The sequence below is a fragment of the Ylistrum balloti genome, unplaced genomic scaffold (assembly GCF_031769215.1).
Source record: "Ylistrum balloti isolate Yb309-2 unplaced genomic scaffold, AGI_CSIRO_Ybal_v1 Utg369782, whole genome shotgun sequence".
NCBI classification, from domain to species: Eukaryota; Metazoa; Mollusca; class Bivalvia; order Pectinida; family Pectinidae; genus Ylistrum; species Ylistrum balloti.
The window spans coordinates 1,265,297-1,289,251 of NW_026781970.1; the positions used below are offsets into that span (position 1 = coordinate 1,265,297).

The 23,955-nt window shown below is 34.3% G+C and overlaps 2 protein-coding genes across 2 annotated transcripts; one reads left to right on the forward strand and one right to left on the reverse strand.

Moving 5' to 3' along the window:
* Positions 1-5,075: 5,075 nt before the first annotated feature.
* Positions 5,076-10,145, reverse strand: LOC132544208 (protein FAM221B-like). The gene is made up of 7 exons (XM_060207776.1): positions 10,065-10,145; positions 9,324-9,474; positions 8,225-8,365; positions 7,775-7,885; positions 6,472-6,675; positions 5,857-5,976; positions 5,076-5,328 (listed from the first exon to the last, which is right to left on the reverse strand). Exons 1-7 carry the CDS (start codon positions 10,113-10,115, stop codon positions 5,129-5,131), a joined length of 978 nt encoding a protein of 325 aa, XP_060063759.1. The 5' UTR covers positions 10,116-10,145; the 3' UTR covers positions 5,076-5,128.
* A 487-nt stretch (positions 10,146-10,632) lies between these two features.
* On the forward strand, positions 10,633-23,755 carry LOC132544110 (eukaryotic translation initiation factor 3 subunit J-like). Its single transcript, XM_060207677.1, has 9 exons — positions 10,633-10,654; positions 10,740-10,819; positions 12,703-12,736; positions 13,037-13,140; positions 15,765-15,870; positions 16,920-17,020; positions 17,143-17,200; positions 17,623-17,696; positions 20,741-23,755. The coding sequence occupies exons 1-9, from the start codon at positions 10,639-10,641 to the stop codon at positions 20,867-20,869; spliced, it is 702 nt and encodes a 233-aa protein (XP_060063660.1). The 5' UTR covers positions 10,633-10,638; the 3' UTR covers positions 20,870-23,755.
* The last annotated feature ends 200 nt before the right edge of the window (positions 23,756-23,955 follow it).

Below are 23,955 nucleotides of genomic sequence, written 5' to 3' on the forward strand. Positions count from 1 at the left end.
ATGAGGCCTAGAGTTCACGAGACGTGCGCAATAGCGTATGGCATGCGGTGACGTACGAACGACTACTAAAGTTGTTTGTCTCGATAGCAAACACATATATCATAATACGTACAAGGTACGGGTACGCGATAAACGGAACGCGTGTCCTTACATTTAATCAAGAACTGGACAGTCGTGATATGGCGTTTAAGATCGCTTTAATGCTGAATCACTAGCTGAAAGAAATTTCAAATAAACCATAATGCATTTTAACGTCGAAAGCTCGCCGACGCATGCCCAAGTATGTCGATGGTCATGGGTTTGAATGGCATTTGTCGTATCTGAATTATAATTCTTTCTGATTAAATTTTTGATGCACATCCATTGCTTATAATGTTAAAACAATAGCATTATTCCAGAGGAAGATTGATGTGGATTTTTTTCTGTATATAAAACCCAACCGAGTTTATCATAAATAGTTACTCAGAGAGTCAAAAACTGGAACTCGATGGCTCTCAAAGTCGATATATACTTAGAACATGGCAATGAAAGGGGAACAAAGTCATGATTGAAATTGCAAACGAAGGAAAAGATCTTGGGGTCGTATTCGTTTGGGACACGTAATACAAACCTATAGTACACACGTCCCTGTATTTGTTTACATCATTTTATTCTGGCGAGGTTATCACCTCTGATGTTGGAGTACAGTTCCGATTTCTGATATCCTTTCAAATCGAACACTTTAAAAGTCACTGAAAAAGACATGAATACCGGCAAAGGATTATACGATAAAGGAGACGCGAAAACAAAGACAATACATATTACATGGATGAAATTTCAGAACTGAAACTCGTACTTAATGCTGACACTTTACAAAGGTTAGAATATCTAAAGTTATCACCGCGAGAAAACCGTTTAGTCTAAAGAGTGTAAATTTCGACACCAGCTTCTTTGAAGTGCTTCGGTAACATAGTTACCAGTACTGTCACACAAGACCTCGTCGATTTAATCACAAAATTATAGGAAGTAATGGTAAATTGTTGTAGGTAATTCGAATTATAATAATATGGGTCTTCTGTATGTGTTATCCCCGCATATTCTTATCAACTAAGAATTGATAAGGCACATTTTATAATCAATTTATGATTTCGATCTTTACTAAGTTTAACATTAAGACATATTATTGCATAGCCGGCATTTTATGGTTCCCTGACATAGCATTTTCATTATAGATCTTGATTCTCTCATTCAGAAGTCTACTCCACAGTATACCAAATATGTCCCCTCCATACCAAACAGTCCTCTACAACCCGAAATCATGGAGTCTCCCCACACCCCTACCACGCTAATTCACACACTCGGTGTCCTCTACGTTGAAAAGCATTTTCCTTTTAACTAATATTCCAAGAAAAAATGTATAGAAAAGAAAAAATGCCTAAAACGTATATTATAAAGAATTTACAGCATACGGTGTGATTTTTTCTCTCTCGATAAGATGGCAAGATACAAATGACACGAAAATTAACATTATCCTCGCATCCTTTTCACTTTAACATATTCTCACTTGCGATCAATATTAACTTCGAATTCTCTTCACATCAATTTAGAAGTTCGATTGTGTTTTCTACAGGTGGTGGTGTTCTACAATGTGCCGCACATATGGGATCCCAACCGCACCAAACCGCACTAGCGCGGACAGGAATGGTCACGGAATGGGTGCCGTTTACCGCGCTTTCGCCGCCATCACGGTCCCCTCGGGAACATACATGACACGGGTAGAATTTGAAGGAGTTATTAAGAGGAACTATTTTCATACTCATAAATAGTCGGGGTATGAACAGTGAATTTAATTCTTGATTAATAAACTACATCACAATAGTGCGAAACCTTACAAAAGACCACCAGGCTATTAAAACAACTTTCTTTCATTCCCAAAAATAACCTCTTCAGTTCACGTGATTGTATTTCTTGCTTCACTGTTCAATCATCTCGCAGTTATAACTAGTTTTATACAGTCCCACAGGTCTGCTTTGAATTCCACCTCTCTAATCAGAGCCCACGCTAGTTACATGTACCTGGTGTATCTACCTGGTGGCAGGATAATTCCCGTAACGTTTGATTGTTAAAACTTTCTTTTTTAGTCGGAAGTAACGTCGGTAATTCTCACTAGGATTTGTAAGTAGTATGTCTTTGAGGCGGTTTTTTTTATTAGCTAAGAAATGAAGTTTCGGTGAAGTTGAAACCTGCCACGGTATAACTAAGCTCACCTCTGGCGATTACGAAAACACTTGCCGCGGATAGCATCATTGGTTGAAATGCTGGATAGAGACTATCAATGGCTAGTGAAAATTGTCCAACATGAAACAAACATAATTGGGAACATTATCTATCATTTCACAGCTGTAGATATATGTTCAGACGGATCAGATTGAACCTGTTGAACAAAACAAGGAAAAAGGAAACACAAAATTGTAGCAGTACTGTGTTTATTGAGCAGGAGGGTTACAACATTATACTATGTGTAGATACTGTATATAAAAATATTTGTGTGGATATTTAATAACAATTTCTTAAACTTATGTCTAATCTTACAGTTTTGTTAAATCTATTCACTGGGTAACAAAACAGTCTCTTATATAAACATGTATAAATACCATCAAAAAGTTGGACTAAATCAACAAAAAATGGCTATTTATGATTTTTTTTCCCTTTTTAATTGTTTACTGGAATGTGCACTGCATTTTAAAAGATATTTCAAATAATGTGCATTAGCGTGTCATATTGAAATGTCTAATAACTTAATTGTGCCCATTTAAAATTACAAATGTTTGAATCAACATGCTTTCCTTTATTTCCTTCACTCCACAAATTGAATAGGAATGTGATCCTTGTCTAAATTAATCTGCTTCACTAAATGGACTAGGACTATCAATTAAAAACCATAGCATGCACTTATCAGAAATGTATGCCAAATTTGTTAACAATAGACAAATATCATTCACACAATGGTTTAATTTTCCACTGAGTACAATTCAGTTATCAAATAACCCAAGTTACAATAAACATAGGTCTTAATCCTACCTAAATGAGCTTGTTTCAGCATCAGTGATTAAGGACACACTGTTATCACATTGCACATCAGACAAGAACATATGTAATTGGAGTAATAATAGAATGAACTAGGTTTTTTTTAATTTACCATTGAAAATGACAATGTATTTACAGTATTAAAAAACAGAGACAATGTGATGTAATTGAGATCAGTAAAGTCACTGATACTTTAGAGAACTTGGTAAAGAAACAGACATAAACGTAAGTAACCTGTTTACAAACAAATAAAAACTATATAACCAATGTTTTAATGTAAATATCACAATCAAAAGTTACTCATGTACCCATACTCTTGATAAAAAATAGTTTGATTAAAACCAATTTAGATCTCCAAAAACACATTCAAAATAATACACAAGTAATATATATCTGTAAGACAGGATATTTTTCCTTTGAACAGTAAGCATTTTTGTTCTGTAACCTTCAGATAAAAACAAATTAATATGGACTATGGGAAACAGCAATTCTGTTTTTCATGGTAAACAAGGAATGTATATGTCATTTAAGTTTTCTAAAATACATTGAAAAATACAAATTTATCACAGACATCTCAAGGACGGAATTTAAATACAAGTACATGAAAACAAAAAGATATGTATTCATATTTTGGTAATAAAAACCTCAATATTTATCTAAATAATAGAACACAACTATAACAGTTCTCTTTACAATAACAAAAAAGAAGAAAAACTCCATTGTCTTATCAATGTTATCAATGGGAGAAATAATATCTTTCATGCCAGAAAAAAAAAGACCTAAGTTGTAGATTCAGAAACAAATTTTATTTTTGGGGTATTTTAAAGTTTTCTTGCTATTTCAATGAATTCCATAACAACTTTAAGTCCAAGGACCAACAGAGGGTTTTCTATAAATAAATCTTTTCAGTTTTTTACATCAAGCTTTGACAGATGTTGAATATTGAATCACCTGATAACTTTCATGTTACAGGTTGGTGAAGGGCATTTATAAATTTACATTTAGTGTACCATTTATAAGGCACGGACAGCAGTGGCTATGAACTTTCAACAAACATCATGTGCATATTATATAAAATGTATGTGTTCAGCACCATTGTAAGTTACAAATTAATAAAGAATCTACCAGTCTACTTGTGATCTGATTGGAAAGATTATACAATGTCTCACAAAAGAACTCAGATTTCAGCATACCTGCTAAAAACAGCAAAATGGTTACTAATTCATTACAGACCACGGGAGACAATGCTCTAAACACACGAACATCAATACTACAGGTACACAGATTTATCTTTATCTCTGCACCAACTTATTTATACCTGCAATATTTCTATGGGGAATAGTGAGACAATTATAACTTAAAGAGTATTTGGAGTGAAATTAAGGGACTTTCATTTTCAAAAGAAGGGTGACAAAAAGTGTCGCATGATTGATGGATTGATAATCATGTAAAGGGCCATCTCACATTTGTTTATTTATCATACATCGAGGGTTTGTACTTGAGGCAACAGTGTTACGTTGTCTTCAGGATGAACTGACTTATGTGATACTATCACAGTCAGTTCAGTATTTTCCTCTATTTACACTTTGTATACAGGCATGATGATATCTTGCCGATATCTTTCTATAATTACAGGTTTTACTATGTAGCACTTATTGTGAAAAACGTAAAATTTGGCACAGAAACTACCTTTTTTTCCCAACCAAATTAAAAACACCATATAATTTTAAATTTTGAATTTACCAATCGAAGTGAAATCATCCTCAGAGCATCAATAATGTGTTGTGATGTCCTAGTTAGTGTGGAAACAACAAGAAGTTGTGAAGTTGTAGTAATCCAAAGCTGTAGGTTTGACACAGAAGAACTTGATATATAGAGACTTATACATCAATAAAGTCCATTATCTGCTACACAAAATGCTGATTATAAACTGTAGATACAAAACTACAGAAGTCATATAACCTGTAACACATCAGGTATTGTAAGAAAATAGTAACAATCCTATTCAGTGAAGATAAACAGGGTTTTGTGGAACTATCTAGGTGCAAGGATAGCTAATTCCTTAGTCATAGACTGGTTTGAAGCCACTTTTGGGGTTTCCTCCAAAGTTCACAGGAGCATTGTTTCCAACAGGGCGGGGGTTCCTTGGAATCGACCCCTCCCCCTGGGTCAGGGCCCTGTATGGGGAGTCGTCATCCTCTCTTCCTGTTAAGGCAATGTTACGCAAGTCTGGCATCTCAGCAAATGGCAAGTACATCTCTCCTTTATTGACAAAAATCAAGAACATATTTTGTAATGTGCATCATCGTTTTTGGAAGATTTGAATTATCATATTTTATCAAATTATTTTTCATCAAAATAAGCTTTAGTAAAATAAAAGTTCAATACAACTTCAATGTTAAGCTCAGAATTTTTCTACTCCAGTCAATTTATGGGTCACACATGGATTTACGAATGTCTACCCCGTTGAATAAGATAGCATCTAGGGTGAGTCAATGATTCAGGATTCCAAAATTAGGGTAAAGTTGAGTTTATTTTTTGAAGATTCCAAAGTTCACTGCTACTTTTATCAGAACATAACGGGCAATCATTCTTGACATGTTGATTTCTTTTGAGATTTCTGGAATACACAACTTTTGCCTTTGAGTTTTTGAATTGAGAATGTTGACTGAAAGATTGAAAACAGATAAATCAAAAATCTTTGTTGGATGTAATGCTGGATTTCAAACATACATATCGAACGTAACATATATCTCTGTTAACTGTGGAGAAGAATTTTGTTATATTTACCATAAGGAAGTTCTTTATCAATGCGGTCTTGCTCACTCTCAAAAAATGTTTCATGATCTTCCCAGTGTTTATCACATGCTGCACACAGGAAATTAGAGTTGAAATGTCCACAAGAACAACCTAGGAAAAAGATTAAATGTTCACGACATGTACAAACCTAAATAAGGTCTAAGGGACATAACCCAATGCAATATGTGTGACTGCTTTTGTATAGGAGTTGTAAATGAGCTGACGATATAAAATCTAAAAAAGAAATAACAAGGGCTGTAAGAGATGTGTTAAGCTCCTTGAATAGGACATAATTCAATTTAATTTACCTAGGCAAATGAGAGAGTTATGATTCTTGTGCACTGCCCTCCTTCTCATTGAGATCTATCTACTTATGAATTTATATGTTGTTTCCTCTTGTAGTTTTTGTATTATGCTCCTGATAAAATTATGATGGATGGACAAACAGATGGACACAGACGGATGGATGGACAAAGCCATGACTATATGCTCTCCCTTCGGGAAGCATAAAAACGAGCCATTCCACATAATCAAGAAAGTGCCTGACATTTTTTTTATTACAGGTTTAATATCAAATATATGATAACATGTGTAAGGAGAACAAACCTCTAAATATACATCGTCGTGAGCCAGCAGGGTCATGTTCCTCATGTGTATGTTTACATCTGCACTTTGCACGCCATGTGCTTGGATCGAAGTCTCTGCGTCTTTGGTGCCAGAACTCGCCCACATCCTCTGGTCGAGAAGGTATCCATACGAAGGCCCTGCACTTACAGCCACCCTGAGCACACCTGACTCGCAAACTTTTTGCTGCATTAATACAATTCATATACAGACTATCAACAACAATATTAAACCACAACAATCCATGTTTAGACCAATTTGTATGAACATTTTGCTTTCACTGTTAAAATTCATCAATATTCCAAACAAATAACATAGATATGCCATGTAGCAAAACTGAGTTTCTCCCAATAGTAGGACTAGTCTCTACCAGCAAATAGCTTAGAAGTTGACTGATTCTTTTTTTATATATATTATGATATATTATATATGGTGTTCATGTTGATATGCTTTAATAGCATCCTTTCATCATTGCTGGAATAACCTGTATGTATTATGCATGCTTCCTAGACACTGCTAGGTTTACCTTTATGTATTATGCATGCACATTGATCACTACAAAGATGAGCTGTATACATTGGACATGCTCACTAGTCACTACTAGGATGACCTGTATACACTGGACATGCTCAATAGTCACTACTAGGATGACCTGCATACACTGGACATACTCACTAGTCACTACTAGGAAGACCTGTATTAATTTGACATGCTCACTAGTCACTACTAGGAAGACCTGTATACATTGGACATGCTCACTAGTCACTACTAGGAAGACCTGTATACACTGGACATGCTCACTAGTCACTACTAGGATGACCTGTATACACTGGACATGCTCACTAGTCACTAATAGGAAGACCTGTATACACTGGACATGCTCCCTAGTCACTACTAGGAAGACCGGTATACACTGGACATGCTCCCTATTCACTACTAGGAAGACCGGTATACATTGGACATGCTCCCTAGTCACTACTAGGAAGACCGGTATACATTGGACATGTTCACTAGTCACTACTAGGATGACCTGTATACACTGGACATGCTCACTAGTCACTACTAGGAAGACCTGTATACATTGGACATGCTCCCTAGTCACTACTAGGAAGACCGGTATACATTGGACATGCTCACTAGTCATTACTAAGATGACCTGTATACATTGGACATGCTCACTAGTCACTGCTGGAATTACCTGTATGTATTGTGCATGCTTCCTGGTCACTGCAGGGATTACCTGTATATGATATTGTACAAGCTCCCTTGTCAGTGTTAAGATTACCTGTATATTGGGCATGTTCCCCTAACAAGTGACCACAGAAGCACTTGGACATTTTATTCACCCGTTGACAATCATGCTTGAATTCTGGACAGCGCCATCCTATGTAGATACCTGTGTCAGAAAAAATAACAACACAAAACATGGAGTGTTTGTTAAAATAAAAATTCATAACATATTTATCCCATTAATAGCATTTTAAACCACAGGGATCTCCAGTCTATAACTGACTTCCTCTGTCTGACTGATTACCAGAAAATGAATTAACAATTTTCAGTAATTCTTCTGCATAGCAATATCTATGGATGAGCTTATATTATTCTATCAGAAACAGGATTATGCCAACAGCAACAGCGTACATTTTTTTGCAAGTTGATATATTTAACATTTCTCAATTAATCTTTAAAAAATTGAAAACTGTGGAGAATTATAATTTATATCATCACCAGTTACCTGTCCTCTGTGCTTCAAGGGCAGCCTCTGTCTCTGGATCAAACAATTTCTTCAGTCTTGGGGCAAAATCTTGGTTCATAGCCTTAGCGAATGATACAACATCATAATTTTTGGCTGGTTCTATCTTCCTCATTGTGTAACCTGACAATACAAAAGGCAGTTGTCATGCACTAACAGACAACTGACATTTGGGAGAACAGTCAATATGTATATCCAGCTTCAAAGCATACTTCAGAATAAATATATAAGACAACAGATCAGTACAACAAATAATTCCATAGCCATCGTTCTTAGTGCAAATTTTTGTCTCATGATAAATACATATTCTTACATTATAAAATGTTATAATTCAATAACAATGTATTGCTTATATCATAACATATGTATTTTTATTGTTAATAGATACATTAAAGATATTTACAGATTATACAGACATGAAAAAATTTGATTTTGAAAAAGAAAAGTTTTCAGTAATATAAAAAAGGGGGAGGGGGCCAATGATCTACAACACCATTCCATTGATTCTCTACACTAAAATTTAGTTTTTCCAATATAAGAACTTGCTTACTGCATAAGAAATGTACATAAATCAATATGTTTTAAGACACAATCTTCCAGCATTTAGTGACAGTTTAACCTCCAAGTTACTTTCCTGCATTCAATATACCATGAAAACAAACTTGAAAAATTCTGTATAGCCACGTAATGTATGCACTCCCTAATTTGGACCTTTAATTTCTGTGCACATTACAGGGGTTTTCACAGTAAGTTAAACCATTACAAAAGACTTCTATTCAGACAAAGATGCAGAGAAGATTTATCTCATCTCCTGGCATGAGTGAAATACATAGTATAAAAAAGTTGTATATAAAATATACCTGGGTAATTATGTTACAATTTTCTTTGTACATTTCAGTATGTGAGAAAAATAATCAAACATGGGTCAAATCTGTAGACTTTAATATCTCAAACCCTTGTATTAAATTTCAGCTGGCCAGCATCATAAAGACTCATGATGACCAGCCAACTTACATTTGGACTGAGATATATTTCAAGTCAACAGAACAGATCCGAACTTGTAAGATTCAATCAACTTCACCCTCTGGTATGAGCATGCCTCCTTCCTCTCTCATTGGGACCGGCTGCATTCCTTTAGGGAGTTGCATGGCCTGTCCCCCTGTCCCTCGCACCACCATAGCCTGACTTCTTGCTACTCCTCCTCTGGCTACACTATTGCTCTGACTAGAACTCTACAACCAATTCACTAAGTGACGTTAATAACAGAATAGAAATTATTATTTCAGTGAATATTGTAATGGAAATTCAAGTTGTGAAAAAAAGCCGGAAATTGTCATTACAAGAGTGCAATGAAACAGAAAAATCCACATGTATCCCATACACATACAAAAATATATATTTCGGGAATTAAATAGTGTGGTAATACATGTTAAATAACTGCACTGTATTACAATTAACCAATTTAAAAAAGTGATACAGTATTGTATGGAAACGAAAACAAATAAATGCAAAGTGGAACTTTGTTTAACTTACACGCCAATGAGAAAAAAAAATCATGCCATTCACAATGAATTCATCAAAATTTGAAATAAAAAAAATTGAAAGTGGTAGAGTTAAATGAGAGATCAGATGTGAAATCTCTAGAAATTATACAGATCGAAGGGGAAAAGGCTAACTCTTCCAAAATTTGTTAGGATAACCTGCCATGTGAGAAAACACTTTTTTAAAAGTAAAGTAATGCTTAAAGGGCAATAACTCTTGAAAAAAATAAATGAAACTGTAGGCCACGAATATAATTTGTCGACGAAAGAGTGTTACTTACCTGTTTAGGTTTTGTTCCATTCCCTGGTTTCTTAGGTGTCTTCCTATTCATGGTGTGTTTTAACTATACAATATCGTGGATATCAAAAAACTAACGTTCTTCAAACATAATGCATTCCTGAGATAAACACTGTCGTCCATTTGTAAACAAATCTATATATAACTTTAGGGTCACACTGTTAACAGGTTCCTAGAGAAGGTGTTAAGTTTAATTCAAATAATAACGCAGTTAAAATTGATAATCACCTTTTTACAATTTCTGCTGTTGGTTGCATTGAACACACGAAATATGGAAGTGATATTGATAGTAATTAAAATTCAATACAAACAAAATGAAAGATAATGACTACTGATAACAATTCTATTCCGGTCCACTTTATCATGAATGTACACTGGACAGCAAAATTGATTATGACTTAAATGCGTCGTTAATTATTAACAAACTGTCCTTCACATATAAAAATGAATAAGTAAACCTCCTAAATCTAATAGAAAATAACTATAGATCTATTGATTCAAAACAAAATCCTTGTCTCGGACTCACGGGATTTCGATACACCGTCGTAAAAACCAAAATGTCGGACGCATGGGGTAAGCACATGGGTGTTACCATATTTTCTCTGGTTTGCGTATCGTATATGTTTTGGATATTTTATTGGAATTATATTTATTACAGACGCAGAGGATTTTGACGTTAATGCTGGATTTTCTTCAACTACTGATGCCTGGGCGGGAGAGGACGCTGAGGAAGTGAAGGTTGGTATGACAGACGTCAGGTCGTCCACTCGCGGGAAAATGACGTGTAATGCCTCATCCCAATTCAGTCACATTCCAATCGATCAAGAATAATTTTGTGAATGTAAACATGTTTGATATTGTTATAATGTTTTTTCTTTTTCAAAGAACGACATATTCACATGTCATACACAGTGTTTGTCCGTTTCGGTATCTTGGCTTAATCAAGATGTGTCGGTTTTGACAGATGTTTGCGTGTGACAGTTCAGTAATATGTGCAGTTTCTGTGGGTATCATTACTACAATACAGTTGACTTTCTGTCCATGCACACGGACTTGTGTATATGACTTAATGTTACCGATATTGACATTGACTGGTGGGCCGGAATGAATATAGGACAAAACCCTAATAGAGAATGTGCAAAAAACCCTGAGAAACCTGTGACCTATGCCAGGCTATGGTGAGAGACTGAGGACGTTAGGTCTCCCAACGATGGAGTATAGGAGGAAACGTGCTGACCTGATTCAACTGTTTAAAATTATTAATAAAATTGATCAAATAGACTCAGGAATTATGTTTGTACAACCAGGAAACACAGCTACGAGCGGGAACAGGAATAAACTGTACAAAAGACCGTTTTGGCTCAATACCTGCAAAAATACATTCTCCAACTGCGTAATCAATTTGTGGAACTATTTGCCGGATAGTGTTATTACAGCAAACTCTGTGAATAGCTTCAAAACCAGGCTGAACACCCACTTTAAGGATCATCCCAATAAGTTCACTGTTTAGTGTAACCGTCAAGCTGTTTGGGGATTGCCCCGCTACTTGACTGTTACTGCCCAGTACTAAGATAACAATGTATATAAGAATGAAAAAATATAGCCTGACATTTTTACTTGAAACAAGATGAACAGAGGTCAAGTGAGTAAATTAGGAATACAAATATGACCCAAATCATTGTTATATTAACATCCCTGTTTTTACCTTTTAATCCTTGTATAACTTGTGTGAGAATATATAGTGACATGGTGTCTGGAGATTGTTCTGCCACTTGTCCTTTAATACCAACTACGTGTTAGTTAATGTTAATCAAGACCTAAAATTCATTTTCCTAAATTATATGACTTAATATTTTATAATTTGTACAATTTTTTCTACAATTGTAATAACCGTGCGCGTGCAACCAGGACTCATAGTCGATGTAGGGTGTAAGGGAGAATTAAGTTCCCCATCAAGTACATCGCAACAAGAAGATAGAAGATGCCTCCCTACAAGCGAAGCTTTCAATCGAGGCGACATACCTGCGAAATATATAGTATGCGAAATATATAGTATTTGTGTAATTATCTGCCCTCACCCTTCGAATAATAGTCAGTTGCTAATTAACTTAACTTATATACATAAGAGCAGATATGGTCAGTGTCTTGAAATGTAAGCTATATTTTGGTGACATTGAAGAAAGAGAAATGTTGAGCAGCGTGTTTGTCTTCTTGTCCCATGCAAGTACCGAAACAACTTGGTACCGAAATGACTAGAATTCAGTCAAAATGCAGCCAATATTTCAAGACACAACATTTACCAAAAATTCAGACCCTAGAAACAATACAAGAACAGATCTTACCAGATTGTACCAAGTTAAAACAATAAAGAAAATGCAGGTATATTTTCCCCTCGTTTGCAAGTGTTTTGATAAGACTTATTCGCAAAAAATGTTCACTGTGAAATTCAAAGCTACTGATACAATATCTGCACCCTTTCAGTTACATTTGAAGAGTACAGGTATTGTTGCCTGATATAATCCAGATTTAATATGGAATCTTGCATGATTTGTATAAAAGAAGGTATAAGATGAAATATTGTAAATTCTCCTATTATTTATACTGATGATGTCTTATTACAGGATAGCTGGGAAGATGAAGAAGAGGAGAAAAAAGGTGAGGGTATCTTTAATGATAGAACCTATTGAAAAATATTAAAGAAAAAATTATTTTCTTAAAAACAAATTTAAGACTAGTTAGATATATTGTAAAAAAAATGGGACCAATATCGTCTGTAGTCTTAATGCATCTACATAGATAGCTGTAAATCTTAAAAAATCAGCTTTCCCTCCCTTGCCAAACAAAAAAAAAAAAGGAAAGGAGGCTTACCTCATTGCTAAAAAGTGCTTTATTTAGTCCTCATGGAGCTTGTAGTATACTGAATTTCATTGTTTATCTTTTCTTTATCAATCTTAGAATCTGCAGATCCAAAGGCATCAGAAACCAAAGCTTTTCAACGAAAGAAAAAGAAATTAGCTGATAGAATTGCAGAAAAACAAGCAGCAAAGATAAAAGCACAGGTACAAAAATTAAATGTAAATGTTTGCTTATTTTGGCGATTCAAATTGTCATAATTTTACCAAAAATTTGAAGGAAAGGGGATGTGTATTTTTTCTAAGAAATCATGACGTCGCAATTTATTCCATCAGTGAAACAAAAAAAAAAGAGTACTTCTCATGAACTATCTTTAACAATCTTTACAATTTGTTATTGGGAAGTATCATATAGGTATATTAAGAACATGAATGGTGCTTCACAATAACTAAAGTTGTCTTGCAGTCAGTCACGCTTAAAAGTGACTTGGATGTTGTTTTTCCTATCAACGGTTATGAAATAAAATTTAAAAAATTGGGTTCAGGGCCTTCTTTGTATTAAACTAGAGCCATAATTGGGTGTGGCAGTGAACATATAGAACCAGTTGAAAATCATGGACAAAAGCTTGATGTAGGGAAAGATATTTCCCAAGGTGAAAACGATCACAGGGCTGTCACACCCCATTTTGTGACTGGGGCCCGGGGCCCTTAGAATTGGGAAAAATATTGGTGTTTTCCATAGAATAGGGAAAACTTCGGATCTAAATTGGGAAAAAAGATACTATTTTGCATTGGGAATTCGGCCCAAAATCTGGCAGATCGAGAGCCCTGGATAAGCATTGGATTGTCACAGATTTTTGCATATTTCCTTTATAATTAGGTCTTGTCATCCTCTTGAATTTCATGAATATCCTGTCATTTGCAGAGAAGTTAATTATGTGTCATCCAACTCAATCAGAGATTGATACATTATCTGATTTAGTTGGAAGTGAGAATTGTAGCTCTTTTCACCACCGCATGTCTTTTCAATGGTTCTTGATATATATCTGTGGTACCCATACATCACTGTCTTTTCTGTATTCCCCAAGTAAGTGCTAGATGTCACATTTACTATAAACTAGGGATGTCTACGAATATTCTGTTCAATGTTTTTGGATGGTAAAATCGGATGTCAGATATTGTCTTCCCGCAGACATTTTAATTGCTATGTTGACAATGAGCATAGTGATGAACATGTTAATGAGAGAAATTCTTTGCCAATTTCAAAGAATCAGATTTAACAATTTTTGTAAATAATGAATAGTGAAATAATTTATGCTAAGAAGTACTATTACAATTGTTATATTGAAAAAGGTCATATGTTTTAACAACTTTTTACCAAGTTTTGAAATATGAGAGTCCATATTTGTGTCTTCATATCTTACCATTTCCTGTGACATATTTAGGGCCCTATAGCAATCACGGTGTCCGTCCATTTATCAGTCTGTCTGTCCGTCCAACAGCACTTTTGTTTCTGTTCAACAACTTGAGTTTCCAAGGGCCGATCAAGCTCAAACTTCATAAGTGCTTCTTTATTGAAAGTGCTGGCATGGGGTTGTTTTTCAGTTTCAAATGTCAAAGTCACTTGCTATGAATAGAAAATAAGTTTTCATGTGAACACTAGAGTTTGCTTTGGCCAATCTAACCCAAACTTCTTACAGTAATTCCTTACTGAAAGTGTTTGCTTAGGATTGCTAAACGGTCTTGAAGGTCAAAGGTCAAGGTCACTGTTACTTATAATAAAAAAAATCAGTTTCCCTGCAATAAAAAATGTTTGGCCAATTAAAGAAATCATACTTTTTCCTTCTGGGGTTTATGTGTCTAAGGGTTGGTGGGGAGGGGGTGCTTGCTGATCTGTCATTGTTCTAGTTTCCTGCTATTTTCACATTTTTGTCAATCTCGCATGCCTAGAAATTGCCCTCATTTCTCATAACTAGTATTTTCAGTATAACTAGTTATGTCTTATGTTCAACATGTTTACATTGCTGAGTCACCGTAGGTACTGTTCTGTATTTTATTGGTAAAACATGGTCAGTACAGTAGTCCTGGTGTGTGACTGCTACACACTTCAAGTGAAAGTTGCTTACCATATGAAATTGACGTGAAAACAAAATATTTCAGTAATGAAATATTGAATAATAATTTTTGTCAAATTGACATCCCTACTCTTAACATACTTTTTTAGCTATTCATCCTTAGATATTTGTCAAAAGTGGTCTCTGAATTCACTTTTCATTGGCCTGATATTTCTAAAGTATAGGTTCCTTTACGTCCCTTGTGCCTCTTTGAGTTTAGGACTGATCAAAAAAACAAAATGGCCGACAGGCACCCATCTTGGATTTTGCCTAGTAAAGATTGTTATTGCTATTTCTAAAGAAGTACTGAATGGATATCTCTCAAATTTCATATGTATGTTCCCTTTGGTCTCTCCTTGTAATCGTTTGATTTTTGGACTGATCAGAAGAAACAAAACAGCTTTCAGGTGGCCAGTTTGGATTTGGCAGGTAAAAATTATCATCGCTATTTCTGCAAAGGAATGTTCAAATGTCTTATCATTAAGAGCAAAAAGAGAAAAGAAAGATCAAGCTTTCAAAGAGCATATAAAGATCAAACAGTAGTTGGCGCCATGATCCCTCAAGGATCTTGTTTAAATTTTGGCCACCATTTCTGTAATTCAGCTTGCTTGTAAGCTGGAATGTTTGCCAAAATGTACATGAATGATTATGTCTTTTGAAGTTGTTTATTAAAGCAAACCCTTTGTTTTTTTTTTTTTTTTTTATTTGTTTCTACAGGAAGAGGAACAGAGAGTTCTAACACCTGAAGAGGAGCTTTCAGAAAAATTACGACAGAGGAAACTCCAAGAGGAATCGGACCTAAAACTAGCAAAAGAAGCATTTGGTACATACAGAGTTTAGTCCTTATCCCGATATTTACTGTGAATTTTAAGGAAAAACTGCCTATAAAAACTAGTTACATTTTCTGATGATGAAGTATTCAATTCTTTGTTAGACTATGCCTAGCAGATGCTCACCTGTTGTTTTACCTTCCTTACAAAAGTCATCAAGGGTATATATAGGAATCTGCTTGTGCGTTAATTTCATGCATGTACCAAACAACATCACTCTACTGACTGTAAAATGCAAGTGGTGGAGATACTTCACATGTGTGTTCTCAAACATCTGCTGTTTCACAAGTTCATGTTTCAACTTTCTTTGGTCAAAAACAAGGTCATCATTACTATTTCTAGAGATTGATGCAATTTTCACTGCTCAACAGGCTGCATTTCTTTCTGATTGACATGGTAACTTTGCACATATGTTCACAAACATCACCATTTGTAGGAGTTGGCATTTCAATCTTCAGTCGTAAATTAGGTCTTTGTTACTGTAGATAGAAATTGACAAAAAAAAATTTGACATCACTGCTATAGGCTGCATTTCATTTCCCAGTTAATTGCCATGATACTTTACTCACAAGTTCACAAACATCACCATATTCGTCAACTTTTAAAAATTTTCATGGGGAGCAAAGGACATGAACTTGTTTGATGTAGGGTTTGTTTAGTATTGCTCCACATGGATTTGTCTGTTGAAGGGTTTGTTCATTTCTTTTTTTTTTTTCATTGAAACATAACATTGAATTCAATTCTGAAATAAAAAGATACCATTGATAGAAATTAGATTTCATTTGATCTGTCTCCCTCTGTTGCCTGTTCGGATAGTCTTTAGTTTGGATGTTCTGTGGAAACTTCAATTTTAATATAAATTTGAAGCACTTGTCTGTATGCAGGGTGAATTTATCTCTGCAGGTACATGAAGTGCACAACATTAGCATAGTAATTAACCATGACTGTTTAATAGTGAAAAAAGACTGTATGAAAGCTTTCTAGAATAGTGTTTCATTTTCTAATCTGAAACTTTTGAGATGGTGTGAATTTTCTGTTACAGGTACAAGTGACATTACTGGTATAGATGCCATGTTTCCAGAAACAGAAGAAGAATATAAAGAATTTGAAGAGGCGTTGAAAAATAAAATTACATACTTTGATGTAAGTTAATTTGTTCTTGTCAGTTATCAATATGAAGTATGAAACAATTATCAGATATTGTGTGAAAAATTTTATAGGAGCAATGTAAATTGGTACTAATATATCATTTCTTTCTCTTCCAGAAATCCAAACATTATGTTTCCTTTATAGAAAAGTTATTTACAGATATAGTAGTCACACGTAAGTATATACAATGCTTATATTGCTCGACTTTTGTCAAGACAAGAAGTTAATTAGATATCTAAATTGGTCTGAAGAACTTGCAAGTTCAACTACTCAAGAATTTAACTGTCGTGTAGTTAGATTTCTTACATTTGAAACCAAATAATAACCAAAAATAAATTAAATTCTGTTGAATTCCATAAAAGTGTGGGAATGACATTGTTGGTATATGTAACAATTTTTTTTTTTTTTTTTTATCAAGATGGCCATATTGTATGTAAATTGTTTTATAGTGTACTATCTGTTTTGTACATGGCTTTAACAAATCTTTCTTCATGTTTGCACCTATGTTGATAAGCTAGCTACCTGTATTTGATAAGGTACACATTTTGTTTTCCTACTGTGCCTTCAAAACTAGTTTGTCAATTTGATATTTTCAGTTGAAACAGAAGATGTGAAAAAGGTGGGAAGCTGTATAACAACTATTTATCAAGAGAAATTGAAACAACAAAAAGTATGTATTGCTCATTGTTACTGAACCTTATTTAGTCATTTTTAACTAACCTGACCCAAAGGGCCAAGTGAGCTTATGTCGTGCTACGGCAACTTTTTCATTTTAACAACTTCTTCTCAATAACCAATAGACCAAATGTTTTGATCTTTGGCTGGTATGTTTTTTAGGATGAAACCTGACAAAATTTGCAAAAAGAAATGACACTGACTTATATTCAGGGTTACAGGGATCAAATTTGTTAAACCATTTAAAGGACTTCTTTTCATGATCTAAAATGCCTAAAAGTTTGATATTTTGTTGAAACAATATTTTATTTATAGATTTTCATTTACAACATACACATACACAAATTATAAAATTGAAAATGGATCTGGTAACAAGATAAGAAATTTTATATTAAGCCATCTCCAATATAAAACAGTTACAATAGTACAATTTACTTAAACACATTGAAAGATTTTTTTTTTTAACTTAACATTTACTGATGAACACTGACCGTTAATATGTAAACCATTCGTAGATAACATAAGTTGGTAAGATAGAAGAAAGGAAGAGTTAAAGAGAGCACAAAGAAACTCCATCCGGCACCTAGAATCTACCCGACTCTACGATGTACCTTTGTACCTTTTCAAATATGATGATATTATCATTTTGAGACAGGTTTTGGTCACCATGAATGAGTAATTCCAGTGATAAATTGAAATTTAATGTATCCAGGGTATTTTCTCTAGCTCGATTATAGTGTACACACTGCATCAGATAATAAGAGAGCTACATCCAAGACGAAGACGTGTGTGCAGTACCTGAGCCCAGCGTTCACCAACAAAATAGTATAGAGGTTTAATAATTTGTTTATCAAGGTGTTTTTTGAAAGTGTTTAAAGTTGGAGAGTTTCTTATGTTATTTGGTATGCCATTCCATTCCCTAATAGCAGTAGGTAAAAAAAGACTTCATATAGATATTTGTCCTACTTGCTGGCGGATGCATATTTGAATTGGTCCTTACATTATAATTTTGGGCATTTCCTATCATAGGAGGAAGCAAATTTTGTAAGTATAATGGTGCAGCACCATGAAATATTTTGTATGAAGTTAACATTCTATGCTTGTAACGCCTATGTGCCAAAGTTTCCCATCCTGTTTCAAGCATAATGGAATTGGATGAAGCAGATTTGGTTGCTCCAGCCAGGATTCTGCCAGCTTCAGTAAGAAGTTTCTCAAGTTCTTGGCAATCTTGTTGGGTACAGTTACCCCAGATTATATCAGCATATTCCAAGATGGGACGTATGTAACAAAAATACATAATTTCTAGAGATTTCCCATCTAACTTAAACCTTAACCCTCTAAGAATATCTAGCCTTTTCCATGCCTTAGCAAGGATATTAGTAATGTGGGCATGCCAAGAACAATTTCCATCTATAGTTACACCTAGATGTGTATGTTGCTGGACTTCTTGTATTTGGGTATTATTCATAAATAAGGGAGGATGAGCTGTAGCAGTTCTCTTTTTAGTAAGGACCATACTTTCAGTTTTGTTGGGGTTGAAATTAACTAACCACTGCTTGGCCCAGGTACTAATTTAGTTTAGGTCAGAATTTAAAATAGTCCCTGCACTCTCAGGATTTTCAACGATCATGAAAAGTGATGTATCATCTGCAAAAAGCCGAATATGAGCATCAATATCATTTATTATGTCATTTATAAAATCAATAAAAAGAAGTGGACCTAATATTTAGCCCTTTGGAACCCCAGTATGTAACTCCTTAGTAGTTGAAGAACTTCCTTCAATAATTACCTGCTGGCTTAGATCTTGTAGGTAGCTCCGGAACCATTCTAAAAGATTACGAGATATTCCATTTTGTTTAAGCTTAAACAGCAAACTCTTGTGCCACACTCTGTCAAAGGCTTTACTTATGTCACAGAATACAACACGAACCTCTTTTCCACTATCAACAGCCTGGTAGAAAACATTTATTATATCGGTTAATTGAAAAACAGACGAGTCATTCGGAGTAAAACCAGACTGGTAAGAAGTAATACATTCATTCGAATGTAGGAAATCATACAAATGTTTGAAAACACACTTTTCAAATACTTTCCCAATACAACTAATGAGTGAAATAGGTCGAGAATTTGAAACCAGTGATTTATCTCCCTTTTTATAAACTCGAATCACATTGGCAATCTTCCAGGCTGATGGAAATATTTTCTAAGACAGTGATGCATTAAACAAACAAGACAATGGTATTTATAACTCATGACCTGCTTCTTTAAGTAACTTTGGACTAACCAAATCTTGACTGCAAGCTTTATTTGTATTGATTACTCTTCTACATCTCTAGGTGAGATATATAAATTTTGTAAAGAATATGGTGGTACTGTTTCACAAGGAAGTGTTGCATTATCTTCGTCAACAAAGTTTGTTCACTGAAAAAAACTATTAAAGGCATTAGTTTTTTCACTAGGTGAGCAATGTGTTTGATATTTGGCTGGTATGTACCTAGGATGAAGCGCGACAAAGTTCGGAAAAAGAAATGACCTTGACCTATATTCAAGGTCTAGGGGGTAAAATTTTTGAAAGCATTTAAATGACTTCTTATCATGAACTGAAAGGCCTAGAGGCATGATATTTAACTGGTATTTATATACCAGATAAGCGTGGCAGGACCATTGGGCTTCTTATTGATTTTTCCTTATATGGATTTATGAAAGCAAACAAAAAAACAAAACCTCTTATGTTGCCCATTTTCTATAAGTAAATGTCTATGTGGGGTTTAAATTTACAAAATATTAAGAGTATCCCATTATTTCACATCATTGCTTGATGAAGACTGTCTTTTACAGACTTCTGAAGGTTTTGGGTGCCTTGCCTGTTCACATGTTATTTGTGTTCCTGTGTGCTACCAACCCCAGCTTATCGGAGTAAGCAAGTGTTAAACAGGAGTTTCTGTTACATTCATTTTTATTTTCAGTAGACTAGACATGTAAGCCTTAGGTGAATAAAGATATGGTTCTATATTTCAAATTTATTTTTATCATTTGTAGGAATTAAAAAAGAAAGAAAAGAAGAAAATGAAAGTTACGATAAAGTCGGAGAGAGATGGAGATTTCGGAGATCTAGCTGCTGCATCATCAGGACATTATGATGACCTCTATGATGAAGACTTTATATAACACCCATATATTCATAATGTGCTCATATTTCTTGCTTGGCAACCAGTTTAAAAAGCCTTATTTTTATAAACTCATTGGTCCCTTGCCAACAAGATAGATTCATGTGGAATGACAGTGTACAACCAAGATCCCCAAGACATTTAGCTATTATTGTTTGTAAACTTTGTAAACCCTAGTTTACAAATCACATGTTTACACCGTGTTCTGTGGGTTCCATCTGTTACAAATGCCCCATGTGAGAAAGTTGTTGCTAAATCTAATCTTTAAAGAATTAAAATTGCAAATTTTTAGTTCTTATTAAAGAGGCAAATCAACTATATATTAAAATTCAAACTGACCAAGTAATATTTTGGGAGTAAGTGTTAAAGTACTCCTGGGTATTTCAACAGCTATACCATGCAGGTCTGGAAGAAAAATGTCCCTTACTGCTTATATGTATATGCAGGTTGAGTTCTGAAATTACCTAAATACATAATTCATTACTTAATTTTTACATTGTCTCCTTGATAGATTTGAGTTGAAACAGAAAAAGCAGATAAAAAGAACAATTGCTGTTTTTGAGAAATATTTTTTTAAAGGTTTGAGTATATGAAAAGTGCTGTCATTTTTTTCCAGCTAATTGTTCTTGTAAACCAAATCTAACAAATACTGTCCATTCTTTGAAATTTGTTGATGGAGAGTTAAATTTGGTTAATTAATTATTGGGATTTTATTAGTGTCCAATCATGTTCCTTTTATATTGTTGATGGAACCCACAGTATTTGAAAAATAAGTTGTTAAACTTGTCTTGGTTCAGTTACATTATTACTTACTGGGATGGTCCTGGAAATGATTTGATGATGATTTTAGAAGAAAAAGCTGTTCCTTACAATTCTGTGATACTGATCTATTGGGAGGGGAATTTATGCAAGAATGACATCCTTCAGCTGTAGATGACGAGTTGTTAATCTGAAATATTCAGGAAAAACCCATTTCATTGGGTAAGAAAACAGGACATACCACTTCAGTGTTTGCCAGTTGTCAAATCCAAGTTTCAAGAAAGATTTTAATAGCTTGAAGTGAATAGGGTTGAATCTTCTAGCAGAATTTTCGTTTCACAAAGATTTTCAACAAGGAATCTCTGAGAAATTTCTAAAAGTGCTGATTAATGAATTGATTGTGCCATATTCAACATGCATGATATTTAAAAGTTGATATGGTACTTCCCTATAGAAACTAGGTTGTTTCTTCTCACTGTTCAAATTGTACTTCCCTATAGAAACTAGGTCGTTTCTTCTCACTGTTCAAATGGTACATCCCTATAGAAACTAGGTCGTTTCTTCTCACTGTTCAAATTGTACTTCCCTATAGAAACTAGGTCGTTTCTTCTCACTGTTCAAATTGTACTTCCCTATAGAAACTAGGTCGTTTCTTCTCACTGTTCAAATGGTACATCCCTATAGAAACTAGGTCGTTTCTTCTCACTGTTCAAATGGTACATCCCTATAGAAACTAGGTCGTTTCTTCTCACTGTTCAAATTGTACTTCCCTATAGAAACTAGGTCGTTTCTTCTCACTGTTCAAATGGTACATCCCTATAGAAACTAGGTCGTTTCTTCTCACTGTTCAAATTGTACTTCCCTATAGAAACTAGGTCGTTTCTTCTCACTGTTCAAATGGTACATCCCTATAGAAACTAGGTCGTTTCTTCTCACTGTTCAAATTGTACTTCCCTATAGAAACTAGGTCGTTTCTTCTCACTGGTCAAGTTTGCCTTGTAATTTTCCTGTTTTTTTGTCACTATTACACTTGCCAAAACAAATGCCTCGGTTTATAAGTAGAACTGATCTTGTATAGCTTTTTTGCCTTCAGAAAGCTTCATTTTAATTCTTTGCAGTTACAGAGTATTGCATGGAGTACAGTAGTATTAAAAGAATGTTTAACACATAGCATTCACCAATTGAATATTGCTGAGGTTCGGAAAGAAAATAGAGGTGATCTCAAAATGGTACAAGTAATGATATATGCAAATTCATTGTAAAGTTTGCTTTGTTCAAAATGTGAAAGCACATATTTATTTTGCTTTATTTTGCACAATATTTCATGACAAACTTATTTAAATTCAGCTTCTACTTGTGTGAACTGCTTTTTGATCGTAACTGAATGATGAATCATCCATTGATTTGTCCCAAATTCATACAATTCATCGTTTCATTTTACTCCATGTACATGTATTTTTGATTTACTGTGCAATACTTCTATGTATATTGCACCATGGCAAGTTCCAAGTTTACCCATTTGACATTTTATTACCTTATTTCAAAAATGATTATCTTTTCAAAGCTTATTAATTGAACCTGTATGAGAAGTGTTTTTTTATATTCTTTTACATATCTAATTTTAGGATCCAGTTTGAATTATACTATACTCGTCATCAGACATGGAGCCTACAGAGAAAAACAGTGGTGCATGTTTCAACATTCAATTATTTTTTCCTAGTTTTGATTTGGCATGTTGAATATGAATAACAATGTAAATACATAAAGTAACACATTATTCTAACAAATCTAGTTGATAAGAACTTGCCATCTCTCTTATTATTTATTCAAGAACTTGTGAAGGAGTTGGCAAGGGGGAATGGAATTTAGAGACCATTTTTTCTCTAACTTTATTTAAATGTTGGTCATACCGTACCCAACAGCATTAACATCTCTTTGCCAGTAGACTGGTGGTTACTTACATGGGGGAGGGAATTTATCCCAGCTAATGAAGCATTGGAACATCTTCAGACTTGTTTGCTTACTTTTGATAGAAATGTGTCTGATTGAAATGACAACTTTTCATATGTGTAGAGTCTAAACATGAAAGCAAAACTCTTTAATAATAAAACAAATCATTGAAACAAAATTCAGTGTTTTTTTTTTGTCACCAAGTGTTTTGGTATTTACACCTTTTTATGTTTATAGGTATAGGCCCATGCTTTTAGTCTCAGGTTTTTCTTATCAGTCCCAAAATCAGATGGGCACGACTGACCAAGGGGGTCCTACATATTTAATTTGAGAAACATCCATCAAGATTTTACCAAGACAAAGCAATAACTAACTTTC

Bases quoted from the DNA above. Each gene is read 5' to 3' on its own strand.
- LOC132544208 (XM_060207776.1), bottom strand. From the start codon at position 10,115: ATGAATAGGAAGACACCTAAGAAACCAGGGAATGGAACAAAACCTAAA. The intron at 9,475-10,064 runs GTAAGTAACACT...AATTGGTTGTAG, and splicing joins ATGGAACAAAACCTAAACAG to AGTTCTAGTCAGAGCAATAG. The intron at 5,977-6,471 runs GTTTGTTCTCCT...TCTTTTTCCTAG, and splicing joins ACGACGATGTATATTTAGAG to GTTGTTCTTGTGGACATTTC.
- LOC132544110 (XM_060207677.1), top strand. The intron at 10,820-12,702 runs GTTGGTATGACA...GTCTTATTACAG, and splicing joins AGGACGCTGAGGAAGTGAAG to GATAGCTGGGAAGATGAAGA. The intron at 17,697-20,740 runs GTATGTATTGCT...TATCATTTGTAG, and splicing joins AGAAATTGAAACAACAAAAA to GAATTAAAAAAGAAAGAAAA.